Below are 20,369 nucleotides of genomic sequence, written 5' to 3' on the forward strand. Positions count from 1 at the left end.
CTCCCTTCTTTGGGCTTTGGGCCTGACTTGTTCTTCTTTTTCTAAAAGTTTGAGGTGCAACATTAGGCTACTTATTTGTTCTCTTTCTGTTTTCCTTATGTGTGAATTCACCGCTATAAATTTCCCTCTGAGGACTGCTTTCATTGCATCCCATAGATTCAGGTAAGTTGTATTTACATTTTCATTTGTTTGTAGGTATCTTAAAGTTTCATCTTCAGATTTTTTGAGCAGTTCTTTCATTATTATTGTCATTTCATTTTCTGCCTGAGAGATTATTTCTGATCTCATCTCTTGTATGGTCTCATGGAGTTGTTTATTTACTTCCATTGCAATCATTTCAGCTATTTCAGTCATGTGTTTACTAAGTTCCCTTATGTTGATGTCTCCTGGACTTGTTCTGAGTGGGGTGGAGTTCTGGGATCGTGTTTTAGTCCTTCCTTTTGTCATGTTTACTACCAGATGCAGAAAGCTCAGTTTCCCTCTTCAGGGGCTGCCCAGCAAAGGCTGCTAGTGTCCCTAGTTTTCCTGTTGGTCAGGTTTGCCCCTCAGTGACCCCTGAGAAGCACTACTTAGTCTGGGGTTTTCTGGCAGTTGTTAATTTATATCTAGTTATCCCCGGTTTCAGATGCAGGCATTGGTGTCAGCTGATGGCCAACCGCGTGATCCAGTGTCCCCTTGCAGTTCAGGCCACGTGCACAGCCCAGACTCGGGTTGCACTGGTGTGACAATCCCGGTCCAGTGGACCTATGTCCCCAGGCAGTTCAGGGTACAGGCAAAACCCAGACACAAACTTCAGGGTCGACAGTTTGTGAACCACCTGATTCTGTGTCTCCAGTCAGTTCAGGACACGTACAGGAACCAGATGCAGGCTGGATGGGTAGCAGTCACAGACTGCCCGTGCCTGAGACCCCCCAGGAGGTCCGAGCACAAGTAAAGCAGGGACTCGAACCTTGGGACCAGTAGCTCTTGGAGCACTCGCTTACTTGGCGCAGGGCCCGTGCAGGGAGGGCCCACACCCAAACCCCAGTGAGAACAGTCCCCGGGACTTCTCAGTGAGGAGGTCCTGTCTGCCGCAGGTGCATGGAGGGCAGAGACTCAGTCTGTAATGGCGGCGGGGTCCTAGGTCGCCCGCTTTGCCCCCAGGAAGCAGATGGGAAATACCTGGCTCTCTCCGTGAGTTTCAGCTGGGAACTGTGGCAGTGTGAGCAAAGCACGGACTCGAACCACGGGACAAGCCGAGTTGTTTGAATTCTTAAGCATTCTGGATCTTAACCCTTTATGCAATGTATAGTTTGCAAATATGTCTTCCATTAATAGGTGGTGTCATTCTGTTGTGCCCTTGGCTGTGAAAAAGCTTTTCGTTTACTCCAATCTTGTTTGTCTATTTTTGCTTTTGTTGACTGTTCTTTGGGAGTTACATCCAAAGAAGTCATTGGCCAGACCAATGTTGCCTGTTTTCATCTAGCAGATTTATAGCTTCAAATATTAGGTGTCATTAATTAATTTTACATTGCAATTTTATGTATTTCTGGCAAACCTCACACAATGTTAGGTTTGGCACTCATAAAATCTGTATCTGTCCCTGGGTTCAGGAATATCTTAGAACTAATAAGGAAACAAACTTAACTTCTTTCAATGTAAAGCCCCCATTCGGCACCAAGTCTGTGTCTCTTCTTCTTTACAGACAGGAGTGTTCAAAGACTAGCTCATGTTTCCTGCCTGCTCCCATTTGCTTCCCACCTCTGTCCTCCCAGGAAGTGCTCTTTTTTAAGCTCACCAGAGCCTCTCTGCTGTTAAACTCAAAAGACAATTCTGTTCTTCACCAGAGGCGCCATTTCTGTGGAATTGCTACACTGTTGACCCTAGTGTCCCCTTATACTTTTCTTCTAGTTCTTTTTATCTGAATCAAGCAATTCCTTTATGCCTCAAATTCTGGTATTGACCAAGTTTCTTGCATCTCTCTTTTGTCCTTTCAGGTGACATAATCCAAACCTTTTGCTGTCTTTTATGTGGTTCCTGTCCTTCCCTGCTCACATCCAGTCAGCCCCTTTTGCTCTTGTGACATGGTTAGGGAGAAATTGTCCTATGCTGGAGCTATAGGCCTTGGAGCTGATTTGTTCAGAGTGTGTGTGACACCTATTTATATGTGATGAAATATTGTGTCTTTCTCCACTACTACCACCTGGATATCTGTGGTAGATTCCTAAATGTTCTTTCTGAAAGTTATTGTATGTATTTCATATGACTTCTATGGTGACCTCCTGAAAAGTATACCTTGTCACCTTGCTCCTATTAGAAAAAAAATCTAACAACTTTCTTAAAATTCATGCTCATCTTTATATTGCTTTGAAAAGTCTTTTTCAAAAATATGTAAATTGTATACATTTTGTGAACTTATTATACAAGTTTAATAAAAGTCTCACAGATATATAAAAATAGCAATAGTCTCCTTGTTGGAGTTTTGCATAAAAACATGATACAAAACATCTAATTCTGAAACTTGTGTGTTTAACAATATGGATATAATAAATAGGCAGTTTATTTCAGTCTTCTAAACAGCTGCATAATAGTCTACAGTGCATTTGTACCAAAATGTGTCTATCTCCATAGTTACTGGACATTCAGGTTACTTTCATGTTTAATCGCTATGTAAAATCATTTTAATGCACAGTATTATGCATATGTTCTTCCGTTATAGGACTGAGGTGGTCTCCAAGTCACTGTATCAAGGTGTACATGTATATACTGGTCTTTCATTCTTTTTTAAAATTAATTAAGGTTATTGGTACATTTTAGGTATACATAATGATCACATTCATCATAGGGAGTTTGTACCCGTACATGACATATCTTGATTCTTTTTTCCCCACCCCTTTACCCTCCCTTCAACCCCCTTCTTCTTCCTATTTACAAAAGCTTTCTCTCTATTTTTTCCTTTTCTCAATTTTTCTTTTCCCTTCCTTCCTTTCCCCTGCTTCCCTCCCGAGATCCCCTTCCCATTTGAATGTTTTCTTCCTATTTTTGCTTATTTATTTTCCCTCTTCTGCAGGCACCTTACATAATCATTCCTTTCCCACTCTCAGGCCGCGAGTGTCTGTAAGTCAACACTACCTACCTTTAGGAATAGGAAGTGCTGCGGGCCTGTCTAGTTAGAGATTTATAACTCTCTGCCAACGGTAATAACAGTAATTTGCCTTCAGGACATCTAATATGCCTTTCCAAACATTTTTGTTGATGTGGTATGTTAGAAAATTGTGTATTTTTTAGCACATTTCTTTGAGAGTTCTTATTACTTTCTTTAAAAGTCACATTTCTTGAGGTAAAATTTATACCACATTGCTGTTTTCAAATTCTCACTTCTCTGAGGCCATCCTTTATCCTCAGCTGTGGTCAACTCTTACTTACTTTCAGTTTGCCCTTCTTTCAGTCACCATGACCCGCCTTAACCGAACTCTAGTCAGGGTTTGCGTCCTCTCAGCGCCTACATAAGTCTGGCTGTTAGGGTCTTGCCAGCAGGAACGAACAAGAAGCTGTGGGAAGCACAGCAGTTCTGTCTTCGTGGGCAGAATGCAGTCCGTAGAGGTCCAAAGAGCTCTTCTTGGGATTGGGAAGACAGCTTCTTCTGTGTGTGCCGGTAGTTCCAAGCCCTGTAGCAGTGCCTGTCCACGCCCACAGGATGGAGCAGGCCTTCTCAGAGCCGTAATGGCTGCCTGGATAACCATTCTCTGAGGAACCTCCTGTTTCTGTTGGTCAAAACCTTCCTCCAGGCAAAACCGCTCAGACAGGGAATAAATCTTACTTTATCCTCTATCTCTTGAGGAAAGGCAGGTTCTTTCTCCCCTCACTTGGTCTGTTGATCTCACCTGGCACTCAGGAGAACACAGCTGAGTACTTCTGACTGTGATATGACTTTGACTACAGATGTTCCCTCTTAGCCTGGCCAGTTTTCCTCTACTGCTTGTATGGCAGCAGAGAGAAAGTTGGAGGAGGGGAGGTTCTGTAGGTTCAAGTTGTTATCCTCTTAGCACTTACTTTTTAGGATGCAAAACTAGCATCTAAAGTACACGTCACCATCACTCAGCACTGCTTCACAGGAATCCCTTTTGGTGTGCATATCAAATGACTTTCTGTTCTGGGAACTGAGAAAACTTTTTCAGGACTCTGCCTTTGAATATGTTTTCATAATAAAAAATGATCTCCTCAGAAGTCTAATATATATATATGATGAATATATATATACATATGATGAATATATATACATTCATCATTTAGTACTTAGTATAAGAGTTTCCTCTTCTTTCTTGGGATCCAATCATTGATTCCTGAACTTAGTAGTTGCCCTCAGTAGGAGCAATTGAATATGTGTTATGTTTCCATAAACCTGTAAAGGTGAAGTAAAAATATCCCAGAACTTTTGTGAAAGGCAAACTCAAATTTTGGAAGGGTGTCTGTTGAGAATTTTGTCCTGTATGTAATATAAAACATGAACTTATGTGGCACAACTAGTAAGCTAATAAATCAATCGGTTGTATAAACGGGACCTCAGGGAGGAAATGAAATACGTATCCAGTTGACCATCTGTAGTGACACAAGTCTCATCTTCGCATTTTCACAAGAGATTCTAGATATTTTTACCATTTCCTGTGAAATCAAAGCAAAGGTGAGAGGAGCTGAATAGTAAAGAGAGTAGGGAAACACTGAGGGGACGGAGAAGCAAGAAAAGAAGAAAAAGAAAGAAGGAGAGATGCAGGAAAGGCAGCACAAAATAACACTTTCATATTCTACTAGGTCGCCGTCCCTGCTTCCTAACTGGTAAGCTGGTAACACACCACCAGTTCCCTTTCTGCCCACTTCCACTGTTCATAGAAGTCATCTGTTCTGTAATTATCACTGAAAAGGCCATGCACAAGGACTTTAAGTCTGATTAAGGAAAGTAGTGCAGCATTAATCTTTCATTTCCTTTCTTTGGATCTTATTGTTAGTACTGTCTCTGAATTCCAAATTCTTTCCCTTTCACAGAATTACTGGTACTTAACCCTTATTCCTAGTAAGGGGAATTTTAAAGTATTTCTATTTTTAGCAATTCTGGGGTAAATGCAACACTTTGTTTACAAATTTGCTTCCTCTAACAGTGCTGAACAATACTCGTTAGTAGGGGTATGGGTATAGTTAACTTTTTTGTGCTAAACTGGTTTCAGGATAAATTATGAAATGCACACAAAGAGCCCTCTGATTCTCAGTATTAAGAGGTTACTGTCACCATCACTCCCAAACTACAGCCTTCACTTCCAAACTGCTCATATTTATAAGAAATACTTAAACTTTTGTCATTGGCTTTTATTCATATGAAATATCATTACTGAGGGGATATTATTTGATCAACTCTATGATTTATCAAGTAGTATGATTTATTAGGATAAGAATCACAGCTTGTTTTAAAATATGTAAGTTCTAGAATTTTCTTTTCTACTGTAGCTAAAGGTAATTCAACTTTGAGACCCACACTTTGAACTGAAAAGCATTATTTAGTTTCTGTTTGGTTATTTAAAAACCATTGAATGCCATGCTTTAGCGTGACTTTGAGAAATTAATATTTTTAAAACTTGACCAAACAAAACAAAAAATTTCCACTTTTTATAGAAAATAGGAGAAATTTATGAATGTGTTCTGAGTGTTGGGTCACTGATCACAAATAAGTAGGTGAGGCCATCTGGGAGTAGGTCGTCTTTCTGATGCACACGGGGTGCTGAGTGCTATAGCAAGGGCTCAGGTTAGGTTAATTCAGGGTAGAAGTCCCAAGGGTTCTTGAGCTCATTTCTCAGCCTTCTCCATGTGTTGTGGATGTGTTTTTCTTGTGTAGGAGAAATTAGAGAGATGAATGAGATAATTAAATTGTATTCTTGTGGAAACTCAATTCCACAAAGCTTTAAGAGACTGACTACTGTTGTAAATGCAGTTGACTTTTAGACAACCAACAGGTTCAATTTTCTCTAGGCTATAAGTGTTGAGTCCTGTCTTGGTTACTTTCCTCCCATTGCTGAGACAAAATACCTGACACCCAGAATTAAGGAAGGAAAGGTTTATTTAGCTCACAGTTTGTGGAGGTTTTAGTCCATGCCTAGCTGGCTCCAAGACAGAGTGGCACATGGCAGAGGGCAACCAATCATGGCAGTGGAAAACAGTAAAAGCAACAAGAGTGTAAGAGGAGGAGCTGCAGCAGGCAGCTGCTTTCTCTCCCCTACATTGTATGCAAACTACCCACCCCATGGTGGGTGTATAACTCACACCCATAATCCCAACATTGGACCATGAATCAACCATAAACTCTAGAAGCCTTCCCATGACTACATGAGGCTTTGGGGGGACATTCTAACACAGACCATAACAAGTCCAGAGAACACTGCTTTGAGAATCCTGCAAATAGCTTCCAGCGCATGTGCAGTGGGGACTCTGCAGGTTTACCTCTTACAGCTGGGATTTGAAGAAGCAGTTCTTTAAAAGACAATGTAATAACTTAGTCTGTAAACACTTATTCACAAGCGAAATTTCTTAGATGGTATTTTTGATGGTTGAAAATACAAAATTACATGATATAGATATGTAGGAATTATGAATTAGAAATATAAGGTTGTGAAATTATTTGATATTTAATGAAAAATAATTTTCTTCTGTTTGGAATGTGAGAAAGAATGCCCCAGCATCAAATGACCTGTCGTTTCCCTGTGAAAATTGACACCTATAGTTTTTACTAAGGCTGCCCTAAGAAAGCATTACAAATTGGGCAGCTGAAACAACAGAAACTTATTGTCTCACAGTTCTGGAGGCTGGAAACCCAAAATCAAGGTGGCAGCCAGGTCAGTTTCTTCTGAGGGCTGTGAGGGATAACCTGCTCCAGGCCTCTCCCCTAAAGCCTGGTGGTTTGCTTGCAATCTTTGGTGTTTTTCAGTATATAGAAATCAATACCCCACCATCTGCTGTTATCCCAAAGCTCTTCTTGTGTGTTTATCCTTCTCTGCACATGGTTTTATTTATGGAAACAGCAGTAAGATTGGACTAGGCATCTACCTTATTCCATCATATTTTCATTTTGACTAATACACCCACAGCAATCTTATTTCACTCTGAGGTACTGGGGGTAAGGATTTCAACACACAAAAAAATTGTGGTGGGGGCTACAACTCAATATATAATGGTATTTAAAGGTATTTAATAAAGACTTGACATTCCTGGGGCAATGCATTCTGTGAGAATTGAGTTGTGTTAGCGGTAATTAACGTTTCTAAGCCAAGGTTGCAGTCCATAAAATACTGTTATTTCCACAGTCATACTAGAAGGCATAGGAGTGCTCTGGATCCTAGCCACTTGACCTCATATAAAAAAGTGAAGTCACTAGGTCACCAAAATATAATGTCTCCAACAGAGTGGCTCTGTTGTATGTGTAACCCTAAGGCCAGTCCCAACTTTGAATACATTACTCCGTTTCCACCCGTCTGACCCATCTTTCTTCAACGAATAATTGCTATTCTATAAAGCTAGATGAGCTAGTCTGAAATTGAAATTAAAATGTGCATCTTAAGATAGCAACCATTGTCTCACCAGTAGAGACTGAGTCATTTTCTAGGGATTTCAACCACATTATGTTAATGAGGGCAGAGACAGGGACTGAGCCTCTTACCTGTTTTCAAGGTCAGAATCAGGCTGTGAGGGAGGATCTGTTCCAGGTCTCTTCCCTGTTTGTCCAGGGAAACCATTCTCACTGCAAGGAAGGTGTGCAGGTGGTGAGTGTTCAGCTTCAGAACCAAGAGCTCATGGAAAGGTTAGGAGTGTGTACAAGCCTGGAGGGTACTGATAATTTTGATGTGAGTATATGGAGTCTCTTCTTTCTACTCTAATAACCATTCCTACACTTCCAAAACATATTTTCTTTCAAAGTCTTCTAGTGGATTTTTTGTGGTTATAAAAGCTTTGCATTACCAATACATGATTGTTGTACTTTTGTTTGTTTGTTTTTTCCTGGCACCAGGAATCAAACTCACGACCTTGTGCTTGCCGGGCAGGCACTGTGTCACTGAGCTAAATCCCCAGTCCTTGTTGTACTTTAAAAAGAATTGGCAATTTAAACTGGCCATGGTGGTGTGCACTTATAATCCCAATACTCTGGGAGGCTGAGGCAGGAGGTGTAAATTTCAAGCTCTGCCTGGGAAATTTAGGGAACCCTGCTCCAAAATAAAATAAAAACTCTGGGGATATAAAGGGCTGGAAAAAAATCTAGGAGTGTAGCTTCATGCAAGGCTCTGTGCCGATTCCCCAGTATTAAAAAAAGAAAAAAAAAAAAAAAAACAAAACAGCCAACTAAAGATCTCAATCTTTAAATTCTCTCCTATCTGTTTACCTCCCCATCTCCTTTTCTCCCAGGTTCTTTTCTCCTTCACTCACTTTAAGACCTTTGGCCTCGAATATGTTTTGTCTTTATTCCCCGATGCTTCTGTTTGTGTCATTTGCTCTTATCTAAGTTAGATTAAATAACACAAGTATCTATCAGCATGTGTAGCATTTTTTCTTAACGCTGTCACTGAAGAGTTGTAATTATTTGCACTGAAAACCATTTTATTAAACACAGAGAAAAGGTAGAGATCCTGCTACTTTAAAAACTAGTTGATGTTGTTCTCTCTTTGGGAGGATTTCACATATCTATCTTGTGTTATTATATGTGTGAAAACTTGTATACAGTTTATAATATGAACCAGAATAATAAATGAATCAGTAAAATAAAACTTTACCCAGCACCCCTTTTTTTTTTTTTGTTTTTTGTTTTTTTCTCCGGTACCAGGAACCGAACTCACGACCTTGCGCTTGCCAGGCAGGCACTTTTGCCCCTGAGCTAAATCCCCAGCCCCCCAGCACCCCTTTTTAAAGGAAGTATGTGAGTGGGTTTTTCTCAGACTTTATAGTTCTTATCTATGATGAGGATACTCAAAGTTTTGAAGTACTATATTTCTGTATCCGTTAGTCTAGTGATGGATACATAGGCCACTTCACAAGATTTATTTACTATGAGTTGGGCTGCTATAAACACGGGTGTGCATGTATTGCTGTAGTATGAGTCTTCAGACACAGGAGCATAAATATTGCACGGTTTCTCTTACATGAGAAACATGAAGTATAACGCTATAAAGAGACAAAGGATGGTTAGTAGGAATAAGGGAGATAAATCTTTTCCAAATGGGGAAGGAATCTAGAGATAAAGGTAAAGGGAGAGGGTGTAGAGAGAGGGGAAGGGAAGGAGAATTAAGAAGAATTAAGGTCTGCTATGTGCCTGCCCCAACTCCCCATGATGCGCATAATCATTATGTATTGTGAACATGTACTAATAAAAAATAATGAAATACTAAAACTAATAAAGTACTTTATTTTTAAATTCTTCATTCTTCGTTCAATTTGGTCATAGTTTATTGCCTTTTCAGTAGAGAAATAGGTTCCCTCTAAGGATGAACGATAATATTGCTTAAAGCAAAAGCTCATATTGGTGTCTTAGGGGATAAAGGGGATGCACATATGACTGGTCTTTGGGGATGTTCTTATAGAATTTACTGCAACGCTATTTGCATTTCATAAGTAGATCTAGAGATGTTTTTTGAAAGTTTGGGTTAAATATGTTTGCCTGATTATTTTCATTTTAAATTCATATGAGGCCCAGAGAAACTTAGTTCTTAAGCTAACTTTGTTGTGGAATTTATTTGGAGTAAACAAAGAGTTTTTGAATACGTGTTATAGAATGAACATTGTTGTAAAAAGAAGACAAGCTAGGAGGAGGCAGCTATTCTCCAGACAGAGGAAAGGATCTAACTGCTTTCAGATTTGCGTTCACATTGGCTGGTTGCTGGTAGTGTAGAAATGCAGCCAAGCAGATCCACTCTGGCAGTGTTCAGATCCATATGATGGCATCCAAGGTGCGGTTGTTAAATGAGCCTCATGCTCATCTCCTTCCTCTCACCGTGGATTTAGTAGATTTGGACAGTGTAGACCCAATGTGAAAATGCTGATGGTAAAATGTGTGCCAAATTTTTTCTTATGTGGAAATACTGCATTTCTATCTCTTGATAGGTAATTTTTATCAGTTAAAAAAGGATGAGAAAAAGAATAGATGAGCAAAAACTGTTTTCTAGCTTTCTATATGATTAATAGAAATGCAATACTTTTTACGAAGTTTCTTACACTACGTAGCCAAGAGTAGTGGTTGGTGAGGGTTGGGGATATTTAATCTCGCAATGTGAGATCTTCCCCTTCATCCTCCTCACCAATCAGATCACTGCCTCGTAACACAACTGTATGAAATCTAAGCAGTCTCAGCTACTGATTCTTCTGTCATCACTTTCAAATTTTGAGAGGGCTTCAGGATTTCATTACTAATAAGCAAGCAATCCAGATGGCTTTTAGAGAAGGAAATGGTCGTTATTAGAAGTTTCATGTTTTGTGTTCACTAGGGCAGCACATATACTAGAATTTTCATGTTTTAATCATAGGTAACTTCTTATACAACTTGGAAAATATTTGATGTATAATTGCAGTGGTTATTTTTAAAATACAATTAAGTGTACTCTAAAGTGGTAAAAGTTCAACGGTAAAAACAAATGCTATTGGAACCAGGCTTCCAGGCTCTGTAGTGAGAAGAATGACCTGGCCTGTATCAGGCGCTCCAGGTTCTAATGCCACCTCTTTTCTTGAGTCTCCTTGAAACTTGTAAAGTCCTTTATGTCAAAACCAATGCCTAGCATTGATGTCATAGGCTTGGATAGATTTGTTAGAACCTACCATAGTAGTTGCTTATGCCAAGGACCAGCTACAGACAATATACTTATTAAAAATTTTTTATTTTAAAAAGAGTAGTAAAAAAAAAACCAAAAATACCAACATCACAGACATAAACAAAACAAGGCAAGAACATTAAAAATGATACAGGGGGGCCACGGATATAGCTCAGTGGCACAAGTGCCTGCCTGGAAAGCACAAGGTTCTGAGTTTGATTCCTAGTACCCCCCCCAAAAAAAGACATACAGGGTTTCAAAACCAAATGATAGGAATTAACAGTGGTTGTTATATTAGATATTGTTATCTTCAATGAAGTTGCCAAATTACCAGATGTAAGAATAGAAGATTGCTCAATCCATTAAAGACAATTAAAAAAATTGTTAAAACAAACATTAGAGACAATACAGAGTTTCACTAGACAAGATGGTAGGAATTCACCAGTGGTTGTTCTATTGCATATTGTTATCTTCAAATCAGTTGCTTAGATTACCAGATATGAGCATGCAAAATTGGTCAAAATATAAAAAATTTTAAGCATAAACTGTTCCTTTCAATAAATCACCAAACATCAGCAGTACAGTTCCCAAGCTATCTATCTATATATATCTCTTTCCATCTTTCTTTTTTTTCCTTCCCTCATCTCAGTTGTTCCTTCCTTTAAGCAATTCCTTTCCTTTTCACATTATCTATTGTACCAAACAACATACTTTCAGTGAACCTGTACTAATCTATCTTTGGGTCATATTCAAACCACCCATGATCATTTAGATATATTGAGGAAATTTTTCTATGCTCATGTGCTGAATAAACTATATAGACAGCAGTATCCATGAAGAATAAAAAGTATTAGTTATAAGTTAATCATTACTCACTGAATAAGCAAAGTTGATTTATTTTCCACTCTAGGAAACTATACCTGACATATAGACTAGGGTCCAGATGGTGGGAAACAGATGGGTTTGGCCATTGCTCGGCCACTGTAACACACAGTCTTAGGTTGGCCAGCCAGCCAACCAGCCACCTTTGGATAGGAACCCTTTGGGCTGCAGTCTTAGATCCATTCCACATAAGGCTTCTCATCGGTCAGTGGTAAAGTTACTGCTTCTGCCAGTCTCACAAGTTCTACTGTGCAAATAACTTACAAAATGTGAAAATGCCCCTAAAACCTAAGTGTCTGTAAACATTTTGTTACAGTACTATCACATCTACCTTTTACAAACAAGATGCTCTAAACCACTGTTTTCTTAGAGACATCTCTGCCACCAAGAAAGAATAGTTTAAAAATAGTGGTTTAGAATTGAAGTATATGTATGAATTAATGAGTGACTTTTCTTCTACTTAGCACAATAATGTTAGGTTTTTATTGCATGAGTAGAGTATATTATGTTTCATGTTGGCTTTAAATAAAACAATAACCTTTTCATTATGCAATGGATTATAATTTGATGTCATTTTATGGCCCTAATTACCTTGGTTTTCTTCACAGGATTGGCTTTTGCTATTCTTTCATCTGTGCACCCTGTTTTTGGACTATATGGGTCTCTGTTTCCTGCCGTCATTTATGCCATCTTTGGAATGGGACGTCATGTTGCCACAGGTGATAATTGCTATGTTTATGCCTCTCACATTACTAATAAAAGAGAGTTACTAATAAAAGAGAGTTACTAATAAAAGAGAGTTACTAATAAAAAAAGCTTCATTGCCGATTACATCTCAAAAGCAGGGTCACTGCTGAAAACCTTAGCATATGTTAGGGCTAGATATTTCTATGTTTGAGATAGGCAATGCACACCATGATTTATTGCAGTATTATTGTGTAACCAAGGCTATTGCTATGGATGATTTGCATTAAGTTTTAAAAAGACCATAAAGAAGGAAGAATGTTCTGAGTTTTTTGAGTTTTTTTTTTTTAATTTTAAAGAGAAAAAAAACAAATGAAAATAACAATAAAACAGAATTTCAAAATAGGCTAGTAGGTGAGTTACAATAACTAATACATTGTGTATTGTTGTCTTCATCATTTTTCAGAGTATAGGTTATAGTCGTGATATCTTGTCCAAACAATATTAGCCCAAAACTTTCCTTTTCAATGAATTAAGAGAAACTAGTGTGTATAGCTATCTTAACTATCTTGTGTATAAATATATTTTTTTTCTTTTTCCCTTTTTTCCTTTCTCCTTTACCTCATCATACTTTGTCTTTTCTTCTGAATAATTTCTTCCCAGTTTACATGATATATTGTACATTTTGGATCTTATTTATTCATTTAGTTTCTCACACTGGTGAGACAATATGATATGTACACATTTGGTTCTGATTTATTTCACTTATGAGTATGCTGTCAAGTTGCATTCATTTACCTATAAAAGTCTCCAGGTATCCTCCTTTATGGCTGAGTAGTACTCCATTATATAATAACACTATTATCTTTTTTATCCATTCCTCCATTAATGAACATTTGAGTTGCTCCCAAGATTTAGGTAGTACAATTTTTTTTTAAATTTTAAAAATAAAAGGAGGAAAACATTAACAGACAGACAACATTTTACAAAATAGCAAAAGAACAGTACAGACAATACGGAGTTACAAACAAAGTGGTAGGGAATTAACAATGCTTGTTGTATTACATATTTATATCTTCAAAGTGGTTTCTCATGAAAACAGATACAGACATGCAATACTGATCAACCAAGGACTCATTGACAGGTAGTACAAATTGTGCTGCTATAAACATGGATGCACATATATTGCTGTGATATGATATTTTTCATTAATCTAGGAAGATGCCTAGAAGGAGAATAGCTGAATTAAATGGGACTTCTAATCCTAGTTTTTAAAGGAATCTCCATACTGATTTCCACAGTGGTTGTACCAGCCTACATTCCCACCAACAGTGGAGAAGAGTTACCTTTTCCTCACAGTCCGTCCAGCATTTGTTATTGGTTGATTTCTTGATGACAGTCATTCTTTCTGGAGTGAAATGAAATCTCAGTGTTCTTTTCATTTGCATCTCTTGAATGACAATGATGTTGAACATTTTTTTTATGGTTTTATTTTACCATTTGTATTTCGTCATCTGAGAAGTATGTATTCATCTCAGATGCCCTGTTTTGGATGGAGTCTTTGAATTTTGGGGACCTGATTTTTTTTAGTTCTTTATATGTTCTTAATATAAGTCTTTTGTCTGAGGGGCAACTGGCTCTAATTTTTTCCCATTCTGTGGATAGTCTTTTCACGCTGCTGGTGGTTTCATTTATTGTGCAAAGGTTTTTCAATAAGGTGAGATTCCACTTATTGATTCTTTGTAGTATTTCCCATGTGGTCTGGGTTTTGTTCATGAAGTCTCTGCCTATACATGTCTTCAAGGTTCTGCCTATTCTGTCTTCTGCTAGGCTTCTGGTCATTCAACACTGGTAGTATTGAAAGAACCTCAGAAATCACCCAGCCTCCTCTCATAATCACTATATGTAGCAACAGGAACCAGGAGGGATTAAACAAATTCTTTATGGGACAACTGGCTAAAAATTTTTCCCCTGGTTTGGGTTATCTTTTCCCTCTCTTGGTGGTTTCTTTTGCTATGCAAAAGCTTTTTAATAAGATAAGATCTCAGTTACTGATTTTTTTTATAATATTTCTTGAGCAATCAGGATTTTGTTCATGAAATCTTTGCCTACACCTTTGTCTTCAAGGGTGCTGCCTATTCTCTCTTCCAACAGATTTAGTGTTTCTATTTTAATATTTAGGTCTTTGATCCATTTTGATTTTAGTTTAGTGCAAGGTGATAGACATGGGTTTAGTTTTAGTCTTTGGCATGTAGAGAGCCAACTTTTCCAGCACCATTTATTAAAGAGGCTATCTTTCTTCCAGTGGGCACATTTAGCCCCTTTGCCAAAGATTAGGTAGGTGAGTGTATTTGGGGTTGCATCTACATCTTCTATTTGCTCCACTGATCTTCAAGTCTGTTTTTTTTTTTTTTTTTGCCAATACCATGCTGGTTTTATCACAGTAGCTTTTTGTAGTACAATTTCAAGTCAGGGATTGTGATGCCTCCTGCCTTGCCTTTGTTGCCCAGAATTGCTTTTGCTATTCTAATTCTCTTCTGGTTCCAAATGAATTTTAGAAATGTTTTTTCCAGATCTGTGAGGTATGTTAATGGTATTTGTATTTGGATTGCATTAAGTCTGTGTATCAGTCTTGGGAGTATTGCCATTTTCACTATGTTGGTTCTTTCTATCCAAGAACAAGGGATATCTTTCCATTTTCTGATATCTTCTTTGATCTCCTTTTTTAGGGTACTGTAATTTTTATTTTACAAATCTTTTACATCATTTGTTAGATTATTTCCTAAGTATTCAATTTTTTTAAGGTGCTATTATTAAGAGTGTGTTTTCTGTAATTTCCCTCTCTGTGAGTTTGTTGTTTGTGTATAGGAAGGCTACTGTTGACTTTGTATTCTGCTATAGTACTAAATTTGAATATTAAATCTACAAGATTTTTGATGGAGTTTTTGGGGTCCTCTATGTCAAACATCCTTTCTTCTACAAATAATAATAATTTAATGTCTTCCTTTCCTATCTTTATTCCTTTTATTTTTTTCTCTTGTCTAATTGTTCTGGCTAATGTTTCCAGGACTGTGTTGAATAGGAGTAGTGATAATGGACATTCTCGTCCTGTTCCTCATTTTAGAGTGAAAACTTTCAGTTTTTGACCATTTAATATGATGTGAGCTGTTGGTTTGTCATAAATGGCTTTTACAAGATTGAAGTAAAGATCATCTATTCCAATTTTCTCTAGGGCTTTCATCATGAATGGGTATTGGGCTTTGTCAAATGCTATTTCTGCATTATTGAGAGGGTTATGTGATTTTTTTTTTTTTTTTATTTTTGGTTTTTCTCCAGTACCAGGAACTGAACTCACGACCTTGCGCTTGCCAGGCAGGCGCCTTGCCGCTGAGCTAAATCCCCAGCCCTGAGGGTTATGTGATTTTTGTCTTTGGTTGTATTAATTTGGTGGATTACATGTATTGATTTGTGTATGCTGAACCATCTCTGTGTCTCTGGAATGAATCCTACTTGGTCATGATGTATACTCTTCTTGATGATTTGCTGCATTCTGTTTACCAGTATCTTATTAAAGATTTTTGCATCAGTGTTCATTAGGGAGATTGGCCTGTAGTTTTCTTTTTTGATTCGGTTCTTTGGTTTTGGAATAAGGATATTACTTGCTTCCAGGAATGATTTTGGAAGTATTGCTTCCCTTTCAATTTCTTTAAAGAGTTTCAGCATTAGTGGCATTAGTTCTTCTCTAAATCTCTTGTAGAATTCAACAATGAATTCATCAGGGCCTGGCATTTCCTTTGTTGGTAAATTTCTAATTGCATTTTCAGTTTCATTGGCTGATAGGTTATTTAGAATTTTTATATCTTCTTGATTTAATTTAGGCAATTCAGTTGTGTCTAGGAATCTGTCCTGTGTTTTCCATTTTAGTAAAGTATAGGTTCTTATAGTAGATATTGAGGATCTCCTGCATTTCTGTGGGATCCTTCTAAAGTCCCCCTTTTCATTCCTAATTGCTTGAATGTTCATTTTTCTTTCCTCTTTTTGATGAGGTTGGCTAATGGTTTACCAATTTTATTTTTTCTTTCACAAAACCAACTTTTTAATTCATTGATTCTTTGTATTGTTTTCTTAGTCTCTATTGCATTAATTTCTATTATCTTTATAATTTCCTCCTTCATATAAGCTTCGGATTTGATTTCTTCTTCTTATTGAAGTTTGAAGTTCAACATCTGGTTGTTTATTTGAGCTCTTTCTGTTTTCCTGATGTGTGAGTTCATCGCTATAAATTCCCCTTTTAGGACTGCTTTCATTGCCTCCCATAAGTTTCAATATGTATCAGCATCATAATTTAATTGTATATACTGTTTAATGTCATCTTTAATTTCCTCTGTGATCCATTGGTTGTTCAGAATGGTGTTGTTTAATTTCCATCTGTTAATATAGTTTTTGTGATTTCCTTTGTCATTGCTTTCCAGTTTCATTGCACTATGGTCAGATAGTATGCATGAGATGATTTCAATTCCTCTACATTTACTTAAACATAGTTTTTCAGTTAATATATGGTCTCTTTTGGAGATTATCCCATGTGAAGCTGAAAAGAGTGTATATTTTTATGTTTTGGAGTGGAACACTCTGTAGACATCTACCAGGTCCATTTGATCACAGGCTTGGTTTAATTCTGATATTTTTTTGTTGATTTTTTTTTTGTCTGGTTGATCTATCTGTTTGTGAGAGTGGTGTATTGAGACCCCCCCCAATTGTGTTAGTGCTTATTTGGTTTTCCATACCTGTTAATATTTATTTTATGTAGTTCAGTGTACCAGTGTTTGATTCATATATATTTATGGTTGTTATCTGTTCTTCTTGGAATTTTCCCTTAGTAAGTGTGTAGTGACCTTGTTTGTCTCTTTTGATCAGTTTTGGCTTGAGGTTTGCATTGTCTACAAACAGAATAGCTACCCCTGCTTTTTTCTGTGTTCCTGTGGCATGGAGAATTATTTTCTATTCTTTTTACTTTTAGTATATGAATTTCTTTTTGGGTTAAATATGTTTCTTAAATGCAGCACATTGTTGGACCTTGCTTCTTAACCCATTATGCTGGTCTCTTTCTTTTCATTAGTGAGTGTATCGATAAATTCTTTATCCATGTTTGGGAAGTTTTCTGATTTTATTTCTATGAAGACGTTTTTAATGGCTTTTGTACTGTCTCCAACTTTTACACTGATTCCAATCAATGTTATTCCTCTTTGCTTTATCCAGGTGTCTATTCCTCCAGATGTCTTCTAGATGTAGGTGGCTGTTGGTTTTTATGTGTATCTCAAGAACCTTCCTTCCCAATACATTAAGGGAAGGATCCATTGCTTTGGTACTGGACTATGGTGATGGTTATGACTTCTTACAATTGCAGTATTGTCATATGGGGGGTACTGGTTATAGCATGTATGACATCCTGGTTAAAGTACAATTGGCAACAACAGTAACAATAGACTCAAGCATAGCCTGGCTTCTGACAAATTAACTATTAGCCTGTTATCTATAACTGGAGGAGGAAAGTCTACAGAAATATGATGTAATCCAACTTACACATGAATTTATATGCAATGATATTCCACTTAGTAGAGTGATTTTATCTTGTTGTGTGGGGGAGGTATTCAGGAGAATAGGTGATAGGATGGAAAGATGAATGAGGTTAAATATGGTAGGAGCAAAGTTGGAGGGCAGGGGATGATCATCCAGGTTTTAGGTAATTGTAGGACATAGGGAAGTACTGGAAGAGAAGACCTGGGAATTTTGAAGCAAACCAGAACGAGTAGAGACAATGTTTACTTGCATGAAAGTATTATAAAGTCAGGTGAGATAGTTGACAAAAGAGAGGATGAGGATGAGTGGAATAAAGCAAAAAGAAAGGTTAGAGAGCACCTGTTGGCTCATATTGCTAATGTTGTGTGGGATATTTCCATGCCTCTAGTTCCATCTATCATGTGCGCCTTAGCCAGGGTTCTGCTCTGTAGATGGCATTCCACAGGTCTCTGGGCCCTGAGTCCCACAAGTGGAGAGAGGGAGAAGCAGATCTCAGACTCCTCTCACCAGCTGCACCATCCTGGACCAATGGAGGAAGGGAGAGGAGAGTGAACTCAGACTCCTCTCAGCAAATGAATCATCTTGGGTCCTGTCCTAAGTTTTTAATGGCATAAGACAATGTAAGAAAACAAAATAGACTATACAATTTAGCTACTCAAATACTGAAGAGTATTTTACATGTATTTGATACTTGGACTAAATGATCTAGGTTTTTTCCAGGCTAGATTCTACAATACCCTCTAATTGGTATTCTGACGTGATCCAATAATATGTGAACAGTCATGCTTGTTCTGATAATAGAGCAAGCTGGGTTTCCCTTTATTTAAAGTGGGACGTAGGTCACATTTGTTGTTTGCCACCTGCATGATTCTGGCAAAGTTTTAAATCTAGTTCTAAATGCCACTTTATTAATAATAAGATGACCCTCCAATCTTATAATTATAATGAGAACTAGATAAGTGATGCACAGTGCCTAACTTAGTACTTGCTTCACAAGAAGATTTAATCAACTAGCTATTATTATTTAAAAATTATACCTTAATCCTAAATACCAAGGTAATAATAAAATCCTTTTCAATGGAAATATCTGCAGGTGCATTTCTATTTATTTTGTTCATGTAAGATCTCACCCTCTAAGTGATACTACTGTAGGCTATTTCTTCAGTGGTGAGTTATGTGGTTCGTCGTATTAGTTTTCTCTCACTGCTGCAGCAAATTACCATGAGTTTAGTGGCTCAAAACAACAGAAAGCTACTCTGGTTCTAGAGGTTGGTAGAAATGAGTCCCACAGAGCTAACACTGAGGAGTTAGTGGCCTATATGCCTTTCTGGAAACTAGGGGTGAGACCATTTTTATGACTCTTTCCTCTTCTGTTGGGGTTTTGTGTTCCTTTGCTTCTTTCACTCTTGACCATTTTCAACTTCATTTTTTTTTTTTGGTACTAAGAATCAAACTCAGGACCTTGCACTTGCCAGGCACATGCTTATGACACTGACTTATCTCCCTAGCCCCTCTTGACTGTTTTGAAAGCCAGCAGTTAGCATCTTCAAATCTCTTCTGACTCTGGTGTTTTGCCTCCAGCTTTCCTATTGAAAGCATATCATGATGATGCTGCATATACCTGCACAATCCAGGATAATCTCCTTATTTTAAGGCCAGCTCATTAGGAAATTTAATTCCATCTGCAGCAATAGCTTCCCTTTGCTATGGAACACCATGTATTCAGAGATTCTGGAGACTGGGATGTAGACATATTTAGGGGACTACTATTTTGCCTACCACACTGCCACATAAAGTTTCACATAACATAATTTTTATTTATGTAAATTTAGCTTTTTATGTCAATAAACTTTGTCATGGAGAAGGATCAATAATTAGCAGTTATTTAAAACACTGCAATCTAAAATGTGCTCCATGAATGTGGAGCTATTGGAAGGTTAACTCCTGGTTTCTATTGCCGAGTTGCTGAATTAGAGTTAGCATTTTCACAAGCTTTCTATCATTTACACATTTTATACACACACACAGAGTTGTGAGCTACATAATGGGATTTAGGTCAACAACAAACAGCACAGACCATGGTCCCATAAGGTGTCATTACCTAGTGATGTCATAGCTATTTTAGTTTGACTAATTACAGTATTATGTTTGGACAGCAGCAAAATTGCCTACAATGCATTTCTCAGAATGTATCTTTGTGATTAAGGTGTGTAACTGTATATAAAACAAATATCATTATATAGGTATATGTTAAATGTATGTATGTATAATATGCACTTTATATATATATATTTAACTTTTAGAACTCTGCATATACCATCCATTAAGTACTTATTAAGAGCTTTACATATTATATTGTCCTAACTTAATCCTTTGAAATAGATGTTATTATCCATATATTTTAGATGAAAAAGGACCCAC

At 37.4% G+C, this 20,369-nt stretch overlaps 1 protein-coding gene across 4 annotated transcripts in view; it reads left to right on the forward strand.

Annotated features, from left to right (window-relative positions):
* Nucleotides 1-20,369, forward strand: part of Slc26a7 (solute carrier family 26 (anion exchanger), member 7) — a 149,950-nt gene that overhangs the window by 32,812 nt on the left and 96,769 nt on the right. For all 4 annotated transcript variants that reach the window (XM_013512844.1, XM_005381772.2, XM_005381771.2 and 1 more), the window contains exon 3: nt 12,296-12,406. In XM_013512844.1, the coding sequence (XP_013368298.1) occupies nt 12,296-12,406 (111 nt within the window). The remainder of the gene's footprint in view (nt 1-12,295; nt 12,407-20,369) is intronic.

Source organism: Chinchilla lanigera, unplaced genomic scaffold (genome assembly GCF_000276665.1).
Source record: "Chinchilla lanigera isolate Chin_1 unplaced genomic scaffold, ChiLan1.0 scaffold00016, whole genome shotgun sequence".
Classification (NCBI taxonomy): domain Eukaryota; kingdom Metazoa; phylum Chordata; class Mammalia; order Rodentia; family Chinchillidae; genus Chinchilla; species Chinchilla lanigera.